Source organism: Meleagris gallopavo, chromosome 3, assembly GCF_905368555.1.
Source record: "Meleagris gallopavo chromosome 3, MGAL_WU_HG_1.1, whole genome shotgun sequence".
NCBI lineage: Eukaryota > Metazoa > Chordata > Aves > Galliformes > Phasianidae > Meleagris > Meleagris gallopavo.
This window is the reverse complement of record NC_139406.1, coordinates 24,633,307-24,659,885: the sequence shown is the minus strand read 5'-3', so window position 1 is coordinate 24,659,885 and position 26,579 is coordinate 24,633,307. Positions and strand designations below refer to the sequence as shown.

Here is a 26,579-nt window from a genome sequence, read left to right as displayed (position 1 = left end):
CACAACTGAGCTTCCTCCTCAGGCAGAAATTTACCTCTTCTCTCCAATTCAGGAATACCAAGTTTTCTGCAATCCCCTTCCTGTCCTATAAATTTACATTGATTAGAGAAGTCCAGGGAGAAAGCTGTGGGCTCTAACTGCTTTTGACACTGAGAAGCAAGGTAAACGAAGCCTGAGGCAATGGAACTGCACTGACAGGAATCTAAATGGAAAGTGTTGTATTAATTACCACAAAACTGATAAACTCAAGGAGTCAATGATGCCAGCAAGATCCTGTCACTTACAAATCCTAAGCAGTTAGCTGTGGTTCAATAAGCTGAGGGCATCTGCTGCTTTGTCTCATGGTAACAGTCATTGCTAAATCCGTAGACCTTCAATAAAGACAACACAACTAGAGCATTTTACATTCAAAACAAAAACCAAGCTTGATATTTCAACAGCACAGCTTTCAACTGCAAAGCATTTCAAGAACCTTTCCCCTCTCCATGGGAATTATCAGAAGAAAAAGCATTAGTTGAGTCAGGCTAGAGCTCCTGCTAACATCTGAACCAGTTTTCTTAACACAAGACAATACATAAAAGAACAGTGAAACTAAGAAAAATATATAAGGGCATTTGGTAATCTTTAGGGCTGATTCACTCAAATGCAGTGCTGGACAGAACACAAAGCTTTATCAGTGACTTCAAGGTCTGCCAAACGGATGCTGCCCTCCACCTACACTTGGCCTGACAGTTACTGACTGGCAAAGCCAGTTTCTCCTCAATAAAAGGCAAAAATCTGTAAAGGAGGAAAAACAAGAAATAAAAGCAGTGAGGAAACAAAGGCAGAGCAGGAACTTTGCAGTTAAATTCCAAATACCTGGAATTTAATAAAACACAAGTGAAATGGTGGTTAGAAAACTCATCACAACAAGAAACAAATTTTAAGAACTGCAGATGTGAGACCTACTGAAAGACTTTCATTGTCACAGCATGCTCATAACATATCAAAGTACACCTTCTGTACATTTCCCAAAACAGTCTTAAACTCAAGGTACAGGTTTTTGTCACAAATGAAAATGTTCTCAGATGCTGATGTTTTTACTGAGCGGGAAGGTTTGTTTGGTAATGCAGTTGGTCTCTTTTGACTAATCATATTAAATCTGACCTTGATTCCAATGAGAATTTAAAACTTGCTAAGTCAGGTTTAAGCCTGAGTTTCCATTTCCACTATTTCATTAGAAATCAGTGAGAACTGGGGTATGCTTATCACCCCAAAACTGTTCAACTCTCAATGAAAGGTGAGGAGTAATTCTGCCTTTCGTAAGTCCATGACAAAGCGTAAGTAAGGCTCGACATCACATATAAGATCAGGTGAAGTACGACAACATATAGCAAAATGAACATGGGAAGGTATTTGTTTAAACATAAGCAAGAGACATTTTAATCTTACACTTAACCCCAAAGTGTCCTGTTCTCAATCTGTTGGCAACATGCTGTTATTAAATACTACTACAGTAGAAACTTGAAGTCAATTTTAAAACAAAGGTTTCCACAGAGGAGACTGACAGGCCTTTATCCACAAACACACTGCATATCAACTGTGGCCAAAGAAAAGCTTCTAATAAATGTGTTAGATATACTACCGAGATTTTTTTTTTTTTTAAACAGTGGTTCAAAGAAACCTTGAAGAATTTGTTACTCCTTTAAAATCTCCTTTGATGCTACATATATATATAGCTACATATATAGCATTGGAAGGACAATGTAATTCTTGAGCATTTCTCTATTCTGCTAGCACTTCTAGAGATAACCATGCCAAAAGGAACTGCCAGTGCTCAAGGACAGGTGAATACAAATTAAAACGTGTAAGAAATGCCTGGATTATTACTGAACAATTGGCTGAAAACAGAATATTTATATAGATATAACTGTCTTCTAACATCCAGTTTTCCAGAAAAAAAGACCGCAAAAAAAACTTGCACTGATGGTATTTCTCCCTGGCAAAAGTCGTGTCCCTAGAATCCTACCAAAAACATTCCTGGTTATACCAAAGTTTGTCCTCAAACATATCAAGAAAACAAATGTATAATTTGTATTCTTTAGAAGATACCATGAAAATACTCTATTGGAGGAATAAACTTATAGGGTTTTTTTCTCCCCTCCCCTGACAATAATGTAATCTATATTTTTTTTTACAAAGACCATCCCCTAAATTTTTTGAAAGCTAGACATAGTTTTGGAAGTGTATGAAATTTAACTAAACAAAATTCATAAAAATCTACTATGGGAGCTGCCACTTACACTTTAATAATTCTAAAGATATATTCATTGATTTTTGTGCAGCAAGAAAGTCAACAATATTCTTCCAACGGGGCTTACATGATCACTTATCTCTAGCTAGCAAAATCACCTTTTCCCATAAAAATTAAAAAAGTCATCTGTTCCACAGTACCAACAGCAAAATAGAGACTTTTTGTTATGCAACAGGTTTGAACACAGCTAGTAAATTATGGTTTTGTTCAATGTCAACATGGTTTCACTTTTTCATGTGAAACCAATTGCTAAAAGCATAGCTAAGTAGGCAAGAAGTTAGGACAGGCTTCAAATAGACTTTTTGCAAGTATATGTATGCAATCTCAGGTCACTGTTGTTATGACAAAGACTTCCTAAGCAGCTCATTTTTTCAATAAGCTGTTTACCGTTAAGATTAAAGCAAGAGGCGATACAGTACATCAAAACCTCTAATTTTATGAACACCTTCACAATTACTGGTTCCATATTTAACGAAAAGTAATCCAAGAACATTAACTGTTTGAAGACCTTCCAACTACAGTCTTATCAATAATTACAGGAAAACTGTGACTCTATAAACAATGCATTTTTTTTTAATGATGTGAAACTCTTCAATGAGATAGACTTTTATCAGGATGAGTCAGTGACAAAAAAATAAATGCACTACAAATGAATTTATGCATGATCCTTTCACAATAAAAAAGCAAGCACTACAGAATATAGATACTGAGCTGAAAGATTCAGTTCCAAATGGTATTATTCCATTCCTGTTTCTTCTTCATTTTGCTTGATGTGACTAGCAAATTAACTGTACTCTGAAATCCAGTTTCTTTTACAAAGTTACTTCATTGCTACAAGGACTCTAACTCAAAACCTTCACGTATTTTCTATAGCTACTCTTCTTTTGGTTATTACTTCAAATTCTCTCTTCTCCTTACCATCTGCCTCTATATACACTTCTAAATAACATTCACCTTCACACAGTCATTCATAGATTGCCAACATGAGGCAGAACATTACCACTGCTGATCTTGACATAGATACTTAGAACATACGCAGAAAATACAGCATCAATTTTTGCACAAAAAAAAAATTGTGTCTGTATTACCTATAAGAACAGGTAGTATGTTTTCTTCAGAAACTAACTTCCATTGCCATGTGTTTATTAAAACGAAAAACCTATCATGATAGTTCTGTTTTCTCATCTAAATACTTACATACTAGCTAAAAATATCTGACATCGCAGTGTCATTCAGCAAAGATAAATTGTCAACATTTAAGTCAGAACAACAGAACAAAAACAAAACAATTATACACAGAAAAACCTTCCCTACTCACCAGCAATTTACCACTCAAATCTGCCACAACGTCTATGAAAATAAAATACATATATATTTCTTGCTGTACTTGGAATTCAGTTTGTGGAAAGGAGTTTTTGACAGACTGTTAAAACTTTTCAAGTAATTATATTAAGTATGAAATACCTTATTTACCTCTCAGTATGAATGTAAGATGATAAACGGTGTAAACAACAAAACAGGTACCCTAATTCCATCTACTGACCAAAAGTTCTCAAGTAAAATAAGTTATAAGACAATCCCTTCAATACGGGAGTGAACTTTAGTAATTGAAACATATTCTGAAGATAATTAAACGAAAGCTTTTCTGTTGTCACACATTATCACGTTTTCAGCTGCAACGCTGATAAAAATCTTTACTCAAGTTCTAGGTTTCCGACTTCCATGTCCCTCAGTGCCACATCCACACAGTTCTTGAATACCTTCAGGGATAGTGACTCCACCACCTCCTTGGAACAGGCTGCCCAATGTTACACTGAATTATGGATGGCACGAGACTATAAAATAAAGCATATTATGAAGGACTGCACATTAAGTAGGTGTTAACTGTACTACATGTACATGCTTTCTCATCAATTAGTTTGTGCACGTTAGCCATAAGATTGGGAGATCAAGACAGCCTTTCTAGTTGAAACTTAGAATGTAATTGGCGATAAGAGCTGAGGACTTGGGGCACTTGACTGAACAGTAAGACAGGTACCTGTCTCTTGTCTGTCATGTAAGTCCAAAAAATATGACAGAAAAGAAAGGGCAGTAAGATAAAGAGAGGTATCAGAGCCGCCTGAAATATTTACTGACAGAAAATGAGTAGGTTTGTCCTTAACATAAGCAGCATCACGACAACATGGCAGTGAAGGCCAAAATGTGCCCAGAGGTGACAGTACCTTTCCCCACACCTCATCACTTCATCTGGATGAAGGAGGAAGCATCAGAGCCAGCAGCACTTCCTTGGTGGGGAAAAACACAGGGCAAAGCCTTCTTAGGAAAGGGCTGGAGGTTTCCTTCTCACCTCCACAGCATACTAATAACACATAGACAGCACTGATTTGCTGAAAATAAGGGGGACACAGTGAACATGAGACGTAAGAGAGGTTTAGAAGTCGTTGCTTGGTCTTTTTCTCTGGTGGCAGAGGAAGAACTCTGGCAACCCCTGCAGCAGGGGCTGCTTTAATTATGCATATAGAATAAAAGAGTTGCATGCTCAAGTCCTATAGGGACACATGAATTAAATTCCCTCAGGCAGAGAAAGAATTACAACGCATACAAATGGAGTATTTTCCACAGGAAAACAGGGCACTCCTGTATATTTAATTTCAGTAATGAAAAATATTCCAATTCAGTTTGACTAAATTATAGCAATATAAAAACAAATAATGTTTAGGTTAAAAATTTAGAAAACAATGTAATATAATAGAGATCCAACATTTACATAAACGAGACATTTTTATTCTAATTATTAAATCAAATAGCACTTTACCCCAATGAATGTGTGGAAAATCACTGGGGAAAATGGCTACACTATACATGAGTTCCCCTCAGTTTTTGTTAAGTTAGGAGTGTCACTCATACCTGGAAATGAAAAGACTGCAGCTAGAGCACAATTACCTATGTACAGAGTGCTATGGTACGTTGCATAGAAACCTGGGCAATATTTAACAAGGCTCATTTGCTTTTAGAAAATACAGATTCAGGGACAAAGCTGTTTGTGCATTAGGTTGCAATTCAGTGAATAGCTTTATCCAAGAAAAAAATTACACAAATCAGAATGTTTTCCTTCAAGATAAAATCCAATAACATTGTTTACAGACAAACTAGGTGTCCCAGGCTATTCTTTGAATATCTATTTTGTTCATTTTGTTTTACGTGGTTTTTTTCCAGATTGCTATTTTTATGGCCTTCAAAGATTTAGTTCTCACTGTATCAGTGTAGCTCCTCTCCACTACATACCTCCTGAAAAAGGAAAATAAATCCTTGTGTCCTAAATTCACCTTTTAAAATGTCCTCATCAAATAAGAGTAATTTCTGAGGCATGTTGTCTTAATGGTATTAAAGGTCATGAAACAGATATTTGCCAAAGTAAAGCATTTATTCTACCATTTCGTCCAGATCAGATCATCTGTGTTAATCTTCATGCACTATGAACAAAGCTAAATATGTGCAAGATTAGGCACAAGTTAAGCACAACTTGTTCATAATATACATGTTCTTCTCAATTCTGTTTTTCGTAGACTTGCTACCATTCTCACAATGAAAGTGCCCAACAAATTATTAAATATCAAAGGAAATAGTTGAAGCCTATATAAAACAAGTACTGGTTCCAATAGTATATCAACCAGGAAAGGTAGAAGGAACAAAAGTCACGTGCAGATGTCAGAAAGTCACTGAACTCAGGAAGGAGGAATGTTACAGTAAGCCTTGACACCTCCATTGCTTAATCTGAATTAAGCGGATAAAAAAGCAGCATCAAAACTCTTATGTTACTACCCAGCAGGTTCTAGGTAGCAAAAACAATAAAACACCCAGCCTATGCACTGAATAAGAAAGATTACCACAAAAGCACAATGAATATAACATCCCACCTAAAATAAATAATTGAACAAGAGGTTTTTTTTGAAATAATTGTAGTAATGGCTTCAGAATTATATATGTTAACATACTGCTGTTATTTTGCGACATTAAACTGTCAAATTACTGTCTGGGTTTCAGGCACAAAAGAAATCTCTGCTTGCCTGATTACCGTGAGGAAAAGAGTAGAAAATGCACCCAAATTTATGAAAGCATATTGACAAACTCACAGAAGAAAAATCTAAACAAAACAGAGTTATAGAATTTAAATCTTCTGCAGAATACAGTAAATTTGTATCCTGATTTCTTTTCTTTCTAAACAGAATAATGCCCTAAACGGCCCAAACTAAATCTTTCTCAGAGCAAAAGAGGGCTGTGCCTTATTATTAAGGCTTGCTACACTGGAGAAATTGACAGTTTGTAAAAACAAAGAAGGCTGAAACACCAAGCACCAGTAAACAGAATAAACTTCTGACTGCTTGTTAACCAACAGTGCTGGCAGCATAGCCTTGCCAGGAGTTCACAGAACAAACAGAAGTGCAGGGCCCTAAAGAGAAGTAAACTCAGACATGCTAACAGTAAGCAGATATCGGGGCTGAGAACCAGGCCATATATTAGGTAACATCAGGAGCCAGGTCACGAGAAGTCAGTCTGAGAACACCCATGGAGTGCATCCACAACCAAGTGCAGGGCCATCGGGAAGCAGAAGGCTCTCACTTACAGAATGGATAAAATGGAGCTATGGGCCTGGTTCTATTTCCTGCCAGTCACACCTGGGTCTTCACATGCAGGTCAGGATGGGAAACAGATGATCAGCCTGCAGGTGTTCAGTCCCTGTCCCCTCATCAGCACTGGCTGATTAGCAAGAATTCTGAGGGTTCCTTTAAACATTTGGAGACACAAATAAAAGCCTGCTATTTATTAAAAGGTGAAGTATATCTTGTCTTATATCTTGTCCGTGCAGAGAAATGCACTGACCAAATCATGACTTTTCACTGAAGATAAGCATCCAAAAGCATTGAGTTCCTACAGCTGGCAAACAAATGCTCCCAACTTAATGATGCCAAAGTCCTTTCGCACATGGTTTAGGGCAAAGATTAAAGAGTACAACAGGATTCAGTCACAATTCAGGTTACCAACTATTCCTGAGATACAAATTATAGTTGATAAAGTTGCTTAGGAATTTATCTAGAGAAATCTGTAATAGAATAAAGGAGTTACATCTGGCTGGCATTTCATTTGTCTCAATATCTCAGGTGCTCTTTTTCAAAGAAGAAATATTTGTCTATTTACTTAGTGCCAGGAAGCGAGCAAACAGGAGTGAATGTTAAGTTTGCCTTTTTTAAATAAAACCTATCACGTGATGTTGTCCTCTGATCTCATCATAAAAGCTTTCTCTGAAAAAAGAAAGGTTAGCTCATCAGGCAATAAATGAAAGCAATTTCCCCTCACTGTTCAGGTCATGAGAATTTATCATGGATGAGTATTTATTTTTAGCCATTTTCCCCATCACACCCTTTATGCTATCATTATTACAGTTTGGGGGTCAGGCAGATTGAGCATAATGACAGAAAGAAGCTAATAGTTGAGTAGCTCCTCAATTTAAGTAGGCAGAATTGCGTACTGCAACATAACGATTGTTCGGCTACCATTACCATTAACAACTCACCCAGGAACAGAGCTACATTTAGAAAGACTCAGAAGCATCAAACTGACCAAAATCCAGAAGGATTATGACTTACTTTAAGCATACACTGCACTACAAATACTGCAACATGTAACATCAAACAGTAAAAGGCTAAAGACTGCTTTGCTGCAGTTTAATAGAGCATCAGTAAAAAGACAGTTTTCCAGTCAGAAGGTTTACTATTATTTAAGTCTGCATCTCAACTACCGTTTCAATTTTCTTTCCAATCGGTCCAAATGGTACTGTTTCTTCATAACTTCCACTAAGGTTCATGTACAAAATGAAGGCTGCAACCTGGGGTATTTATTCCTATATTTTTACATTACCAGTACTGAGTGAATACTAATAAAGTTGAGTGCATGAACACCATCTCACTGAGAAACCAAATAATCAGAAAAAAACATGAGGGTTCTAAATTAAATAAATGATTGTAAAAAAAATAAAATAAATGTCAGACTACTGACTAATTTAAAAAAAAAAACACTAGTTCAGGTATTGTTTTTGTTAGTTTCATTAACTTATGCAAGACCAATCTGGCAAACTCAGAGTAGCACAGTAGGATAATTGCGTATGGTCATAAATACCCACCTGCAGATGCAGGAGCCATGCACAACCGTAGCGTTGAGATTGGCCTCATTTTTCATAGGTCAAAGGCCAAGGGACTGTTCAGTCAACCATGAGCCAGCAAATATAAAAGCATAATAGACTCAGACCAATTACATTTCACAGAGATTTATCACTAGGAAAGGTTAATTGATATCTTTACTCACTCTATCTAGACTTCTTTTAGGAGATAGAAAGTTAATTCTATTTTGCAAGTCACAAGAGTTCTACCAGCTGTTAACATAATGTCTCAGCCTCCGCTTTTCCTCCTGCTCTTTATTTGAGGCAAATAGCAACTGTAGTACCGACTGTATCTTCAGATACATTTCAGAATGCATTAAGAGAGGTCTCTATAAACTTCATCCCTTGGAGGCTATCATCTACTTCATTGGGTTTCCGTTTGTTTGTTTTCCTCAGTCTCACATCTTGAAGATGATTTTCTATAAGGAGCTTTAGAATCTAGAAATAAGGCTTCTTTTAAGTACAAGTTAATCTATTTGGGGAAGGTGCTGAGTTAATCCTCCTACTGCTATCTTCCAAACTATGACTTAAGCTAACATATCTAGTGTAGAAGTCAAGAATGTCCTAATTCAGCTAAACCTTCAAAAACCTAGAATAAAGAAAGGGAAAAAAAAAAAAGATGCGTGGGTGGTGGAGGTTAGGGCAGGTTAAGTAGCAATTAAAGCACTTCTAATACACAAAAGTTACATCTCTATCTGGAGAGCAAGTAATAGAGTTTGATTGAGAAAGTGGAAGGCAACTGAAAATAGCAAGAACAATTTGAAAATAAAATGATAACAGTCTTTGCAGGTTGTGCAACTTACTGGTTCCTTATGAATGTATCAACCAACCATAAACAGATCATCTATGGAACATACAGAGATTATGAAACATTTAAAATCAGATAGTATCAAGTTTTTCTTAAAGAACAAGTATATTAATACCATAGTTTCTTTTATCTTAGTACCTTTTGCTTTACAAAACATACAAGCTGAAACCTGTTTCTGAAATCTAGTGCCTAATGGCATCAAGTACCAGTAACATACCTCACCTAAAACATTGGAGAAAACACAATTTTAACAAGACTGGTATGAATTCTCTGTACTCTGTGGGATAAACAAACCTAGAAGATACACTTGTAACCAAAGATACCATTGTAAGCCAATTATCCATACAAAAATATTAAAAAATTGTATTTGCAATGCATTGATCCTTGAAAATTAAAGCTCTGTTGTACAATCACTCAAAAACAACAGCATTTAGATCAGAACTACACTGCATGTAGGCCATAGTGTTTGAGGGAACAAATGATTTTTCAGATTACTTTTATCAGCATAATCAGTTAAGTCTGTCTATAGAACAGATCCTCCCTAATGCATATAGAAATAATAGATAGTTTAACAGCACTATAATAACGAAAACAATTTAAATAACAGACTACACACTTCTTCTCTATCACTTTCTGTAGCAACCGGACAGATCAATGCAATGGGGAAGGCATTACTACAAAGGCGTGATGACAAAAGAACCAGCAGAATAGGAAGGTGCTATAAAGGAAGGGAAGAAGATTGCTCACCTGTATCAGAAGATTCTAGGTTTGCAGGGGGAAGCTCCAGCAGGGAGAAATCTCCAGAAAGAGATGCTTCCCCAGTGGCAGCCAGCCTTTAAATGGGGTCTAGGAGAGGTGCAGCCAGGCTCCACCTCTTCTGGTCACAGAGCTGAATTGCCTTCACCTGTGCTCCCATGGCTGACTCAGTCCTTTCCCCAGGTGATCAATCAGGGGTTCAGGCCTGACTCAACAGTTCCCATACACTTTCCAATAAACACTCAGAAAGCAGGTGGCACAGCCTTCTTGCTTCTTAGAAGCAGCTTTAATGCTTTTCAGTTCAGTTGGCTCTTTTGTGCTGTTCATTCTCTTATCAACCCCCGCTGAAGAAGCATATTTGACTTCCACCTGATCTTCAGGTTCCTGATGTACCATCAGCATGGCATGACAGAAGCACACACTGAACATCCAATTCTCACTGTGGCTGATTAATGTTACCAAGCAGGTGAGCTTGAGCAGGAACACCACCATTCTCCCATGCAGCTTTTTAATTCTAGTGGTCTGGATTATGTGCATTAGTGCATTGCAGCAAAAGTAAGCATTCTATGTAAGGTGATGCAGAGAAAAGTCTTTCAGTTGAGGGGCTAAGGAAGGACTGTCACTAATCTTTCAACAATTTAGGCTTCCTTTGTAGAATCACTTCAAACATTCTGTACATCCATTCTGATCTGTTTTTTGACTTCACAAGAGTGGTCTGATTTCACAATTGTTTTTCATGATTTGGTGATAAGAAGCAGAAAGCAGTACTGTTGTTTAACAGCTTTGTTGCTGGACTAATAAACTTTTATTATATTTGCTTAATAGGCAGATAAAGAGATTTGATTGTCACAGTGAAGGCAATGTACTTGTTCACACATAATTCAACATGCATTTTCCCCATATATGATAGAGAAAGCAGTATTTTGTCTTGATGATGTTCATATTTAGAGAGGATAAATGTCAAGTTTTCAACCTTGACTCTTGAAAAGTTACCCCCAAAAAAACTGGCCTAGGAAGAATCTATGAATTTCAGCAGCTTGTTTTCCAGACAAATGTAACTCGCACCACTGCTGGCCTTGAGTTGGTTAAGCTAATCCCTGCCAAACAGCTTCTGAAAGAGATCAAGACAGTAACTGTACTCTAAACTGATGGTAACGTCAGGCTGAAAGGCATTTGGGCTTGTAAAGATAGTGAGCTGTAACAGGAAGAGCTGCTGCCAGAATGAAAAAGTTTCATGAAATCTATCTCACATGTCATTTTGACAAAAGTTAGGCCTAAGGAAAACAGTCCTTCCCTCAGATTATCTTATTTGTACCCAAGAATAATTAAAATATGAAAGCAAGAAATGAGAACATGTAGGCTTACAAACACAGGCCATGACAGATCTACCCAAAGAATTTCTGAAGAGAGGAAAAAAAAAGTCACATTGATTTATGCTGATTTTGTGACACTTCCAAAAGGAACTAACACAGACTATGTAAAAAAAGGGTAAAAAAAATAAAAATTGAAGTAAATAATACAGTAAGAAGGCCACAGTGCCTGAACTGGATTGTAGTTGATCTATATTTAACAGTGATAGTTTGAACTTCTGTCCTACAAAAAAAAAAATGGAAATCATCAAATATAGAGAAGAACCAGTCTCTCATATAAAAAGCAGAATCCAAATACAGTTAAAAAGCTGTAACCAAAAGACATCAAATGGTAAGAACTACTTGATGTAGAAATAGCTAAGCAAAACTGAAGAAAAAAAAGGTCATGAAGCACCACAGGTGCTGTCTTTCAGTCATCAGTAAGAATACAGCACTGAATGTCACACGTGAGCATCTGACCTATCTCTAGCTCCATTCATTGTGTAATGGCACAAGTACCTCCACCCTCAGCAGCAGCCAGCTGAAAATACACTCTTCCAGCAGTAGATGCGGACATGCAGCTGCCAACTAAGAGGACTTCACCATATAATATTTTTACTACTGCATAGATTACGCTGCTGTAAGGAGGAAATCTTCCTCAGCTAACTGATAAAAGTTCCTCTGCACACCCACACAGGAGCACAAGAAGGTGAAAGCAGTGGAGAAAGCCCAAATAATCCCTGCTTGCTCCAAGGCCCACCCAAAGAGCCATCAGCCTCGCTCCCCAGAACCAGAGGAGCACAGGGGCACAAAGGCAGGTGAAAGCCCAAATTTAGGGCACCACGAGCCATGGGAACTGTAACAGGAGTATCACTGATTATGGGATGCAGAGGAAGAGGAGGCATGAGACTCACTACAGATCATTTGGAAGAGCAACCAATATCAGACAAATATGACAACATCCAAGACTCCTGTTTCCTGGAAGTGTGCTTAGACTACCTAGCTTTCCACTCAGACAAATAATCCTCAGAAGAGTTCTATTTGATCAGGATTATTATTAGAATAAGCAAACAACCTAATTTAGATGGCATATCTGAGAGGCTTACAAGAATAAGGTAGCAGCTCTAGGAAGCTTAAGCATTTGTTAAATCAGCGTGGATTTAACCTATGTTATACTTAACTCACTCCGGTAAAAACTAGCCAGCCCCTGAAGCCAGAGATTGTTTTCATAGTGGAAGCTGTTTCTATGTCTTTTCAGGGTGATAAATGCAGTTTCCTTTTAAATCAATGATGCTGTCACTCAGAGGGGGCTGGAGATTTTTTGTTCTTGTATTGATCTTCTGTTTTTTTCAATATTGTTTATTCTGTAATACTTTATTTAAAAAAAAACCTTCTCAAGACTTACTAGAATACACATTTATTTTAAAATACCACACAATGCTACTTTGTTATTATCAGCCCTGCATTCCCTGGACTTTGCTTGACATACCAGACTGACAACTGAATTTAAAGCACTGAAGCAGCAAGAGATTGACCATCTTTGTCACTAAATAGCATTTGTATTCATACATCATGACCATTACCTGTTCTGTTCTTGCTCAGAATCTATATAGAACTGATGCAGGGTGAGACTTATGTTTGCAAATAAACTTAGTTGGTGTTGATTATACTCACAAAACTTACATATGAATTAAGCACAAAGGTAGTCAGGATATAAACCTGGCTTCCACATATGCTGAAGCTGAAGAAAAGAAACAATAAAACATACAGGGAAACAAATGATGAGGACCTCTGTAGAGAATTTGAATTACGGCACATTTGGACATATGAATTATTTTGATTTGTGCATGCACTCTGAACTACATACGTAAGAGCTACGTAGTCCTAGAAAAAGAGACAGCATCAGCATTGAGGTGGCTAGAGTGATGGTGACAGGGAAGACCCTTTGGATTTTGGGCTATACATCACACCATTCATTTCTTCCCCAGAATTTCCGCTGATCCTCCCATTTCTGTCATTCATTCTGAGTTCCCTCCTCACACTTTATTTTTCAAAGCTAGAATTGATTAGAGAACAATGGGAATGTGCAAAACCAACCCCCCTGCTCTCACTCAGATATGAAGTGCTTACCTGAAGATGCACAGAGGTACAAACACTTGTATAGAGCAGAGATTCAAGGCTCAACGGCCCAAAGCAAGGGACAACAGAAAGAAGGCAGAAACCCCAACAATTTGATAAACTTGTTTTCATTGGTCCATACCATCATATCTAAATCCATATTTTTAGTTCAGTGACCCTCAAATGTTCACTTCAAATACGCTGTAATTTTCCAATGGAAAGACAAGACGACAGGCAGCAAACCTACTGACAGTAGATCAGTTCTTTAAATTACTTCTGGATTCTTCAGAAGCAGCCCACAGTCCTCAGGAGAAAGCCATTAATTTTCTATTTCTGACACTGCAAAGACCTCCAGTCACCTCAAAACTTTATTCCACAAGCTTTATAAGGGTCTTGTAAAACCTACTTAACTTTCAAAGAGCACAGCATACACAGTAAACCAAGAAGTATCCCTTCACATTTACTGGTAAGCAATTGGCACTTAATTTTTTTTTTTTTTTTAAACCAATCACAGCAGTTCACTCAGTTGTATTACAGTGATCTTTCAGGGACTACTCAGCAATTCACAGCAAAAACATCAGTTCCACATTTCAACCAAAGTCTGTAATAGAAAACCCAACATTATACTAAGAAAAAGAAATCAGCAAAAATCCCACCTGAACAAATAACCCAAACGAGAAGAACTACTGAATGGGTAAAAGGCCTGTGTTCATTTCCCAAGTGATGAAATATAATAAAAATGCTAAATTAAGTACTTAAAACTACTAAATAGCCAGAATTGTTGTAGACCAAGGCTGTTTTTCAGTCTAAAAACCATATGGGTGGATGTGTTTTTCTTTCATTTACTGGAAATAAAAATCATGCTGTGTCAGCATACAGACAGCTAAATAAAACAAGGGGTTTAAAGTTAAATACATGTTTAAAAAAAACTAGAGAAAAAGGACATTCCTGCAAAACAGTCTTCCTACATTTGCTGATAAAAAAAGCTACCAGTTTACGGAAAAAGAATTTATGAGAGCACATAATCAAAACTGTAAGACGACACTATGAAAAATAAAAGCAAATGCTGGAATAAGAGGAAGAAGTCAGAAAACAATGAAGAAAGAACGAACAACCAACGAAGTCTTCTTAAGGATATGAGGATGAATAAAGATTAACCAACAAAAAAATACTAAGAAGATTAATTTTTACAGCTTTCACACATGGGAGTGATTTTTTAATAATTAAATATAGAAGTCATATTTTTAATCAAGAATTTCAGAACTCTTCTGGCACAAATGAGCTATTTCTAAAACAAACAAAAAACACAAACAGGTTGTAGCTACGTCATAAATCTAGACATATGCAAACTTAGGAAAAGTAACTTAAATCAGAATTTATTGTCATTAAATCTGATGTTAGAGTGCCCTCTTGAATCATGTATTTGAAAGAATCATGTTTCCTTTTCCTTGAATAATGCTTCAGTATTCGCAAACCGTAATAAAAATAAACTACAGAAGTCGGAGGTAATCTATGAGGAATCCCTGTTCATTCAAGCATAATGGCATCAGACTCACTTCTGACTCTCATGTCCCCACAGCTCATTCTTAACATGAATGCACAAATCCAATGAGTAATACATACAGATATGATGCTAGTCTGTCAGACTGCTTTTGGAATGGCTCAAAGTGCCGTACTCTGGCTATAGATACCCTTCCTCTCTTCTCCCCACAGTACAAAACATAGAAGATGAACAAGATGTTACCTCTGCCTACTTCCTCTTCAGATCTCAGAATGGTACTGCAATGGTGGTAACTTTTTTTTTTTTAAAGTATGTTCAGATGAGAAATGTCTTAAAAACAATACTAGTGCAGAATGTAGGAGATCTCTGGTGCCTCATGAGACATATCCTTTATTAAAGTTAAAAGACTCTCCCTAAGCCTGGGCCCTGGAACTGTTTTCTCCACAGATAATACTCATTCCCCTACCCTTTCGAAATGCAGTATTGTACTCTAAATTTGATTTTCCATCTCCTTACCTGGCTACAATTCACGAGTCACAAATATATAGCAAAGCAGAGATGGAGGATGAGCTTCCTTGGAGCAGTATTAGATTAAATGACAGCATATTATCACACTCCAGAGGGTACGTCAAGAACTTGAAAACACCTAGTAATACAGAAATGCCTAAAGCTCATCAAACAAATACACAAATCTGGCCAAGCTAGGTTGAGACTGGAGCAGCCATAGTGACTGTGCAGCATACACCAAGCAATGTGCATATCAGATGGCTCTCTCATAATCAAACCGCTGCCCAAAGAACAATGATTTATTTTCACACAGATCAAGTTCTACTGAATTTCAGTAAAGCATTACTCATTTGGCAACGCAGCAACATTTCTTTTCTGCTAAGATATGTCAGGACAAGTAGCTCCCAAAACTCAGGTGATTCTACTAGAAAACAATCAAAGAAACTATTGTTTTGTTGTTGTTTTTTTTTTTTTCTGTGCATCTGAATTACCTTAATTTTGAACAGCAGCATGCATAACTTGGCTTCAGACTGGCACTATAATTTGATTAAGCCAGTTCTCTAAGACTTTTTTAGTTTTCAAAAGTAAAAAATTGGCACTTTGAAGCAGCACATCAATGAAATCATAATTATCTGAGCAATTCGAAGTGTAGCAATATAATTCATATAGTGAAAACTGAAGCCATGGTTATGCTTGTTTGATACCTTACTTGATTAAATACTAGTAAGTGATTGGGAAAACTGAAAATGACATAAAAAGAAAATGCTTTCTCAGTTCCCTGTATAAATCAGAGCAATTTGCTTTCTATTTTGCGCTTCAGCCATGAAAACAAGAAATGTACTGCATTCCTTAATATAATAAGGAATAAAAACCCTGTAGACCACTGCTTATCTCAGTGTAGACCCTTAACAAAAGGTGTATGTCCAGACTAAGAAATAGACCTCTGCTTTAAAAGCAATCATAAATTCCTCCTTGCCTTGAGAACAGCACTTAATGTTCTTAAAGCTCAGGCCACCACATCATTAATTCTACCTCACTCTCTTCAACAAGTATTTCTGGAGCAATAGGTGATAACTAAGAAGTCCACATCACAGTCTTTAAAGGCAGAACTGAAAAAAATCAGATTTATGTTTTAACAGGCAAGTAAATTATAATACAATGGACAAATACATAGCCAAACACAAGGGAAAACCAAACACAAAGGAAAATATATCTGCTTCATTCCAGGCAATCTAACCTGAGTGAATGTCAGTGAAAGCAAGTAGCAGAAAGATAGGTCAAAGCAAAGCATGACAGATGAGTCAAACCCTACTTTATCAAAATCTTTTGCTTCTTCCCCTTTATAAATATTCAGGGAAGGACTCCTGGCTCAGTTAGCTAACACTCCTTCTGTATAGTCTATTTTAGCAGAAACAGTTTCAGGCAACCTTTGATATTCTAGTTTTACAGCCATTAAATGATATTAAATTAAACGTAGACATTTTAGATAAGCCACTGTAGCCCAGTCCTATCACTGTAATACTTACATCTCTTAAATAACATTGAAAGAGTTTAGTGTAGTTTAACAAGATCTACTATGTGACACTGTAGTGAAGTGCTGTAAAAGATGGTTCACCAGTGTTTAATCAATGGATATACAGATGGTATATATATACATCCAGGAGCTTGGCTAATATAATTTATATTGGAGAAAATGAGAGAAAGTCACTCACCCTGTCCTGGGCTCGCGAGATGAACTCCTGATGGAGTGGATCTCCAGAGAGAGATCCTTCCCCACTGGCAGTCAGCTCTTAAATAGGTCTAGGAGAGGTGGAGCCAGGCTCCACCCCTTCCTGCAGCACAGGTGAATTGCCTTCACCTGTGCTCCCATGGCTGACTCATTGCTCGCCTCAGGTGATCAATCAAAGGTTCAGGCCGTGATTCAGCAGCCCCATACAACCAGTAATAAGTAATCTTCAAGAGATAGTCTTGATGTTCACAGCTGCACTTGACCATATGCAAGACTGCAATCATCATTTCCATTGCAGGCTCCAGCAGATACATTTGTTCCTTTCTTCATTTGTGTACCTGAGATTCTACTGTACTATTTATTTCCAAGTAAGATATTGTAAGTCCAAGAAACACACCTTTTCAACTGCTAATGAAACATCACAGGCTTTTTGTTGACCCAAAAAGCAGTGTCTGGTCAGATGACAAATTCCTAACTTGTTCTAGCTTAGCTCTACAGATAGCCCACATGCAGAGGTCTGACAAACTTACATGGTCACTACATAGCAAAGTCTCCCTCCTCAGAGATATTCAGAAGCTGACTGACACAACTCTGGGCAACTGACTAGCCAGCCCTGCTTGAGCAGGATTGAACTAAATTACCTTTGGAAGCCCCTTTCAGCCATTCTGTTGTTTTATAATGGGGCCAAGATAGGCTATTGTTTTATTTTTCACTCATTGTTAATAGGAGAAGATGGTCAAACTTTACCCAGGAACCAAAGGAAAGATGAAGTAAGCAGAATGTTGCAGAACAGAGAAGTGTTGTAATCATGCTACCATGTTAGAAAAGGACAACCTTACAGCAGTCATAGCTCCCCACTGCAAATCAGAGACCTTAGGACAAAATCAGGGTCATCTGCAAAGACCTATTCCAACAAGAAACTTTCAGTTTCATCTCCATAGAAATAAAGATGCACAATCATAATGAAGGAATGCAATTCTGTTAATGAATATACTCATTATATTTGCTTGTTGTATGGTGTCCCATTTAAAAACACACATTTATGGCTGAAGTACAAAATACCAGCATCTTCACACTCGGTTTGCATCAGTTTGATGTATGATGTATATTGATTATGCTTGTTTAGCTTACCTAATGAAGACATTGGGAACTACGGCTCATTTGAGAAGCCAGTGGCACACCACCCCCAAAAACAGTAGCAAATGCTACATAGGATCAAAGAGAATACACATTTTAGGTTAGCTAATTCAAGTATTTGAACTTACGTGTTTCCCTTAATATTACTGTACCTTATTTTACTCCATTTTCCATATCACAGTTATTGATTTCTGTAATGATTTCTCATTCTTTTATCAACCACATTACATCCTTAAACTACAGCTTTCTGTGTTTTCAAATAATCAGTGTACTCCCCATCATTTTAGAGCATATAGCACTCCATACCCTGAGGTATATGTTGTGTTACACTTATCATCTAGCAAATGAAGTAAAAGCTGAAAATTTCAGTACATAAACACAGTGGATGTTCAAGATTCTCCTTCTGGTGTAATTTTCAAGTTTCTTGCTTCAAATCCTCCAGAATATTTCAAATCATAGGCCCATACAGTGTCTATTCCCTCTCCAGTTGTATGATCTGGGATCCAGCAGGGGAATGGAAAACGACAAGCAATGATTCTGGCATTACATTCAAGTTCTTCTTTGAGCTTCTTCTCCAACTCTGGCATCTGTGGAGCAGCAATAAAATACTTTAAGAAACAGATTTTGGAAGAAAAAAAAAAAACACATTAGGAAAAAAAAACAACCACAAACAAGAAGTTAAGAAAATACTTAGCAGATTCTAATTCATTATTTTCTTCATTCATGACTCTTCTCTATAGAGCATGAGAGTTTAGCACCCTGACTTTATACTATTTCTAACACCCAAGCTGCATAAACTGTTTGTTGTGTGATGCTCAAAAGCCAACACCTCTCACGATTTCCAGTCTAATCTCAAATCAGTCCTTGGGACTCAAAATACCATGTTTGGTCAGCAATCCAAAGCAAGTACTCTGCCAGCACTATGCAGTAAAGTACTTGAACTTTGTTTCCCCCTGCCTATTAACACACTGACATGAGTACCTTCAGCAGTACTGTATGGAACATCATATACTTTGACTAAAGATCTCCTCAGTACAGCTTTCCTCCACTGTCTCTTGAATCAGCCCGATTTTTGCGTATCATTTGCATATCATTACTCCTTCAGAGCAGAGCAACACTCTGCCCAAATATTCTATCTTAAATATGCCAAAAATTCCATTATGGACTGTGAGAGATGTATTAACACATTTAGACTTCAAAAGAATTTCTTTCCAACCTCAGAGAGATATTTTAATCTTAAAGGGAAGAAAAAAAATCCAGTTTATAAATCTATCCTTTTCTATCCTTTGGAAGAGCCTGATGTTATGCTTAAGTAGATCACTACGTATCAGTTTGAAATTCCTTTCTACAAACACTATCTATCATAGCAAGTAATTACAGCAGCAAGCTCCAGAATTAAAATCTATTTATGTTGATCTTTGATATACTTTGATATAACGGCATAGCATTTAGCTATTAAAAAGGTTAAAAGGACAGAAACTACTGACAAATACAGTTCAATTTAAGTCAGGAAGGACACAAAATAAAACCAAAACAGTTTTTCAGTTTGTCTTGTTTTCTACTATTTCCAAAAGCTGAAGCTGACTTCCATTATCACACACTTGTAAGCTGTACATTTTTGATGCAGCCTCGCACTATAGCTAGGTTTAGACTACAGCTAAACATTTTAGTAAATTATTCAGAGGTAACCCATTGGTACATTAGATCTGTGAAGCATTGCATGCTCTGATTGTCCATATAGCAAATGCTTTTAAACATTTTCACTACTATACCTTAAATAAACGAGAAAAGCAAGCCCAATTTCATCTCTCAAACTGAGCTAATACACCAGAAAAGGTAGGACTAAGTTGTTATAGCAATTACAATAGGTTATGAATGTGGACCTGGTCCAACCTTTAACAATTAACTCTGAAAGACAGCGACATCTCATGTCTCAAATTAGAGAACTTATTAATATTTTGGCCAAAAAGAATCACATCTTTGAGCCAAAGTAGTGTTAAGTTATAACTCATAGTAACTTTAGATGCTATCATCATACTTTATTTGTTATCAATATGATTTTATTGCTTTTTAAAATGTCTACATAGATATACAGTTCAGTAAAAGCTTTTGTATAGTATATATGCAGTTAAAATTCAACAGAAGTTGTGCACATGAACACCTGGTAAAAAATTGTGTCATCCCATCCCAAACAAATAAGTCTCTTTGCAATGACTCACTGAAAAACATCATCTTCCCCCAGATGCTTGCAAGACCAGAGAGGTCTCACCGTTTTCCCTGAAGATCAATACATCCCAGCTCTGTTAGCTAATCTTGGATGTGAAATAAAAGCACAGTGTGACAGCATCAAAACAGACCACTATTACTACAAAAGCTAAAAGACATCAACTGCCTTCAGTAAAAAAAAAAAAAAAAGAAAAAATGCATTAGTTTCTACAAAATCAATTTAGGCATTCAGAAGGCTAAGCATTCACAACTTGAAAAGTAAATTTAAAAGACAGAACAAGCAAATTAATTCTCAGGAAACACAGTAGTTTGTATGTTTGAGTCTGTTACATTTCTGACAGGATTTTTATTGGAAGTATTCAGCCTGGTATTTACTGGATTTACTGAATCTTATTCTGAGACTAATAGCTACTCTTTCCTTCATACCTGTTACTAACTTACCCCACTTTATACAGTTACTTTAAAAATTCAGCCAATATTTCCAGGGTATTTGTTTACTTCTAGTCTATGGAAATAGCTTTCTTCACTTGCACTTCTGCCCTTGGTTCAAATACAGTTACTGACTCCAGATTCCAATCTTCACACTGCCCCCTCCTGGAACTCAAGCTAGAGAACATGCAACATTCAAACCTGGAAACATCTGCAGCACAAGCACTGTATTAGATCTCACTAAAACATCACCAGAGAAAAATAATAAAGAAGTAAAAAGTAGTGCATTTTCACTTTGGTTTTCAACATGAGTTCAGACATAAATGTGAAGTAGGCATTTAATTCCAATACTGTCAAAGAAAAAGCAAACAGCAGGGAAACATCCCTATGCTTGTTGGCGCACACACCTCCCTATTGCTACCCCAGCAATACTATCAGTGTATGATGCACAGCATGGCATCAGGTAGAGCTCTGCAGCCATTTCATTCCACATCTGCCCCAGCAGAAAAACGAATGATACAGAAGCATCTATAGGATATTTCTATTTCATTTCTACGTGTGCATTCAACCTACGTAAAACACACTAATAAAAAAAAATCAAAATAGCAAATCTTAAGATTTTTTTCTTATTTTTCTCTTTTTAGTAGAATAGAGAACTAGATAAAGCTGAAAGCAAAAGTAAAAAAAAAAATCTGACTGATCTAACACGCCAAATAAACAGCATCTATGCAACAATGTATTTCAGCAATCTTGAATAACCCATTTTCACCAGAGACGGGATCATCGTAAGCTACAAAGCTCTCCTAAAAAGAATACGTGCCTTTATACACACTACACTTGAAGTATCTGCCTCCCTTCCTAAATCCTCACAGTCTAACACGAGCAAGGGATTATTTCAGTACACTAGCTGCTGGCCTGATTGGAGGCGATAGCATTTTTGGATAATACAATGGAAGTTCAACACTGCACAGTAACAAGTTCACAGAAAGCAGCTGTAAACAGTTTGCAGGGAGACAGAGCAAGGAACATCCCATTTCTTTCCAGTGTGAAAAACTGAAGTTTTGAAGAACCAATCTATCACCTTCTCAAAGCAACTTCAGCACAGCAGTTTTCATTTTATTTCTGATCTTGACTAATGGATAGTAAAGACACCAAAAACAACTCCAGTCTGTATACTGCCACAAGTTTTATCAGATTTTATCACAAACATAAACAATCAATAATACCCAGGTATTAGTACTACCTTTGATGTTTTGTAGTTTGATTTGTTTTGCAGATGAATTGGTTTTGAAGCATTTAAACAACGTAAAATTGGTAAACTTACCATTTGAGGTACCCCAAAAACAACAACATTTGTATAACGTGAAAAAGAAACCTAGAAAAAAATATAACAAATCTTAAAAAATACGAAAAAAAATCCAGCATTTATAATTTCAAAAGTTCTCATCATTCTCCTACTGTAAACCCTTAACTACAGTCATTTTAACAGGAACTTAGTTCAAAAAATACAAAGAACTGAAATCCTGTATCAACTTCACATGAATTTCCATATACAGACAGCTTTAAAAATGCCATGTATTAGAAAACTACAGCCTGGTCAAGAATATGGCATCAGTTTCCAGGAGGACAAGAAAATCCTTGTGGAATTTCACTCATTGCTAAGTTTTGCCAGAACTCCTATTTATATTGAGGTCTGTTATGCTCATCCCATTTTGTTAGATGTTAGCTAGAAATTCCCATTCCAGTGCCTGGGTTCTTCTCACCAGCGCCCAGTTTTCCAACACTCCTTTCTTGAACAGAGATAAAAAGAGTACACTCACACTTGTTCACCAAATTCCTTGCATTCACTTTACCAATTATGAAATACCACTTGAAGACTGATAGGAATAGCTGGAGAAAGACAAATACAACAACAAAAAAAATCTAACTGAAGAAGCGATTTTGATTGGAATGATTGAACGCTGCAAAAAATTCTCAGTTGCACCTTAGCTTAAAGCAACACTTGAAATCACATAACACGCTGCATAGAAGAACACACATCTAAGGAAATATCAAATTAAGCTTGTGCATTACTGACTCAACAGAAAGGGATCTCAGGGAACCCTGACATTACAGCAGCCTCCATCACTCAACACACAGAAGTACAACACAGTATGCTCAAGGAGCATAGCGTGCAAGTGAGGCAAGACACTGAAGCACAAAAGCAGCAAAGCACTGTGTTTGGTGGTGGCCTTTGCCTCTACAGTTTAAGCACTCTTCTCAAAGTCCAGTACAGCAACCTGTGGTCAGACAGCATTCCAGTTCTTTCAAGAAAGTAACCTCCAAACCAAGTAAATCTCTCAGACATTCCAGATTCATTCTTAGCTTCTTCACTACCTACCTTCCATAAATCTGAAATATAAAACTTGGTGTTGTGGTGCACCCCGTCCCTCCACGCACGGTATCTGGAGTACCAGACTAACCAGGGATTTAACTCATAACCAACAGCTTCAAATCCCTTTTTTGCAGCTGCTATCACCTACAAGGAAGAAAAGAAACCTTCACTTAGAAACAGAGAAAGTGCTCAAAAGTACATTCACCTCAACACATAAGAGAAAGGAGACTTATTTATAATGCAAGTCAAAGGAATGCACTTCAGTAAGTAATCAGATTTTATTTCCTAAGAGATTATTAGTACAACTAACAAAAATTCAAACCGTATTTTACTATTGTGACAAGTTCCATTGAAACTGATACTGATACAAACAAAATAAATCACTTAAACATACACAGGACAGAGCTGCAAGCTTCTTCTACATCTATGATTTACACCAAAGTTAAACTTAACATATTCATGATACCACCTTTGATTTAAAGGGTACTAAAACTGACCATGGAGACTGTGCAACACACAGGCAGATGTGCTCAGAGCATTTAACCTTGTTGAGAAGCAATGATAGGCAGGCATTTGATAGGTCATTTTGGATTTCAAGCTGGGATCTTTCAGTAGAAGGACTCTAGCAGTACACTCCTTTGAATTAAATCTTAAGACTCAAAACTGTTAAGCTGTATAGCAAATGCCTTCAAAAACAGATCAAAACTTGCTGATTTTACAGTTTTGTTTTTTTAAGGTAAATACTAACCAAAAAGGCACTAGTTCTAAGAAGCGTCAAAAAACTGGATTCAGTCATAATTTAAAAGCTTACTGCCAAGCTCTAATCAGGAAAAGCCTGATTTATTACAAATTACAGAACAGACAAGGTGGAATCAGGAAGAAATGCAAGTTTTTTCACACAACATCCCATGTCTTATCTGCATAAGATGCTTCATGCTATTAAAATAATGCTTCTTCCATCATGCACACCAATTTGCAAGCATACTGAAACAGCATAACATTTTTACCATGCTCAAAATAAAGATACGGTCATGTTTATTCACAGATAACGAGTAGGTGCTGAATATCTAAGAACATATTAACAGAAGCTCAACTTTTTTTTAACATAGATGCACTAAGGCGATACCCAGCATCCAGTTTTAGGCACCTGGCCCTCCAAGTGGTCTTCAGTTTCCATTTAGGTACTGATGTGTGTACGCATACATTTTTATATACATATATTCATACAAATCAGATGCTCAGGTACTATATACATACACACATACACATTGAAATTATGTGCATCAGATGAGGGTTAAGAGCCAAAATACAGACTAGAAAGGACATTAGGAATTGCAATCCTCTTGTACCAACGTGCTTTTCTCTGTTTCTCACACAGGCCCAAATCCTTCACAGATTCTGATTTCCAAATCAAACTCTGCAGTAAGGACAAATAGTTGAACCATTCACACGAAATATGAACAAAGATAGCATTCAAGAACTATCTTTTTTTCTTCTTTTCTTCTTTTTAAACCACATCCATTTTGAAAAGGGGCAGCTAGCACAGCACAAAGATGTGAAGCCTGTAGCTTTAATGACACCATGACACTGATTTTTTTTTCAATCCGTCATTCGTTTCTTGTTCTCTTTTGTTGTGCTATCACTTTTATATAGTAAGGACAGAGCTGCATTTCCAAAAGGAGAGGGTTGTTTAAGCTCACAGACTCTCATACTATAGCTATAAACCTACAAAGAATACAACTTCTGGGGAAACACAATGCCAATACTTTAATTATATCTTTTTATGTGAACAGCATAATTCTTTCCAAGGAACAGAATAAGGTTATGATTCTAAACACCACTTTGTCAAGCTGAGGGTAAGAAAGGAACAGAACTATTGACCGCTCACCCAAACTGAACGTAAACCATTCCTGGGTTTGCAGCTTTGCATGAGACTCAAAAACAGTAGATGCTAGGGACAAAATATTCATAAAACAGTAGAAAACTGATCACAGCTGGAGTATTTGCCACATACTTGAAAAGAAATAGAGAAGGAAGACGTCTATGACTTACAATACGGCCGTCCCCACTACCAATGTCAACTACAGAGCCTCTTCTGCCTTGTAACATTTTCAGGACATTCTCGATCTGAGCTGAAGTTGCAGGAACAAAGGGCAGGCAGACTCTCCTCAGAGCTGGAGCCACGAAGGGGGTGACAACAGCATACAATGCCACCAGGGTCCCACCAATGCCAGCTGTGACCCACAGCCCCCATTGTCTTCTTCCAGAACCATTCCCAGAGGCTGCTGGCAAGGGGCTCTCTGCCGTTGGGACACCAGGCATCACACCTGAGAGCAAACACAACACCATAGCAGATTTACTGACTGCTTCCTGAACAGAAAAAGCAATACATCACTGTACCAAAGACGTAAGACACTAGGGGCAGGAAAATCTCTTATAACCCTTCAGTCGATTTCTAGGTGGTAAGTTTGTGTTTTCAGTAAGCTGAGGTGCTAGGCTATCTTTCTGGGGAGAAAGCGAAGCAGTTAGTGTTTAAGCCTAAAGAGGCTGCAGAGCCTCCTTCCCTAGAAATAGTCAAGACCAGCCTGGGATGCTTTCCCAGGCAACCCACCGGAGGAAACCTGCTTTAGCAGGTGGGCCTACAGAAGTCCCCCCCCTCCACCCCCTACAGGTCTGTAAAGCACCCGGCGCAGGACAGCCCGAAAGAACACACAGCAGCACGCAACCAAAAACCACACACAACGCTAACCGCCCTGCACCACACTGCGCGGATGCCGCCTGCAGCTACTTATACAAGAGGGCAATACCATCCCAACATGGCGGGGGAGAGAACTGAGGAGCACCCTTCTGACTGCGCTCCGGGAGGTGGGGAGAGGAAAGAAAGCACCTTTCTCAATCCGCGGTGTGTCTGTCCTCACTCCTTCTCTTCACGTCACCCCGGCGCACGCCGCTTAGCTCCTGTATTCTACCCAAGGATATCCTCTTTCCTTACTCCCCCCGCGCTGTTGGACAGGGCTATCCAGCGCCGCGCTTCCTCAGACGCTTCCAGAACGCTCTAGCCCAGGCGCCACATAGCTCCCAACGGAGAAATAAGTCTCGAGGCGGCTCTCTGCGCAGGCGCGGCGCTAGGAGCGGGCG

At 37.6% G+C, this 26,579-nt stretch overlaps 1 protein-coding gene across 4 annotated transcripts; it reads right to left on the bottom strand.

Annotated features, from left to right (window-relative positions):
* Positions 1–12,821: 12,821 nt before the first annotated feature.
* Positions 12,822–26,548, bottom strand: ATPSCKMT (ATP synthase c subunit lysine N-methyltransferase). 4 transcript variants are annotated; one of them, XM_010708512.4, is made up of 5 exons: positions 26,329–26,548; positions 25,494–25,768; positions 23,448–23,585; positions 22,392–22,442; positions 12,822–18,999 (listed from the first exon to the last, which is right to left on the bottom strand). In XM_010708512.4, the coding sequence occupies exons 2-5, from the start codon at positions 25,761–25,763 to the stop codon at positions 18,802–18,804; spliced, it is 657 nt and encodes a 218-aa protein (XP_010706814.1). In that variant the 5' UTR covers positions 25,764–25,768; positions 26,329–26,548; the 3' UTR covers positions 12,822–18,801. The 4 variants fall into 4 exon arrangements, with proteins under 4 accessions (XP_010706814.1, XP_085076587.1, XP_010706813.2 ...); XM_085220461.1 differs by lacking the exon at positions 26,329–26,548 and adding an exon at positions 26,182–26,254; XM_010708511.4 differs by lacking the exon at positions 26,329–26,548 and adding an exon at positions 26,191–26,250.
* Positions 26,549–26,579: the final 31 nt, after the last annotated feature.

Excerpts from the sequence above, each read along its gene's own strand:
- ATPSCKMT (XM_085220460.1), bottom strand. The coding sequence starts at position 25,790 with ATGGTGTTGTGTTTGCTCTCAGGTGTGATGCCTGGTGTCCCAACGGCA. Across the intron at positions 23,586-25,493 it reads GTAGTGGGGACGGCCGTATT|GTGATAGCAGCTGCAAAAAA; the intron begins GTAAGTCATAGA and ends TCTTCCTTGTAG. Across the intron at positions 19,000-22,391 it reads TTTTTGGGGTACCTCAAATG|ATGCCAGAGTTGGAGAAGAA; the intron begins GTAAGTTTACCA and ends GCTGCTCCACAG.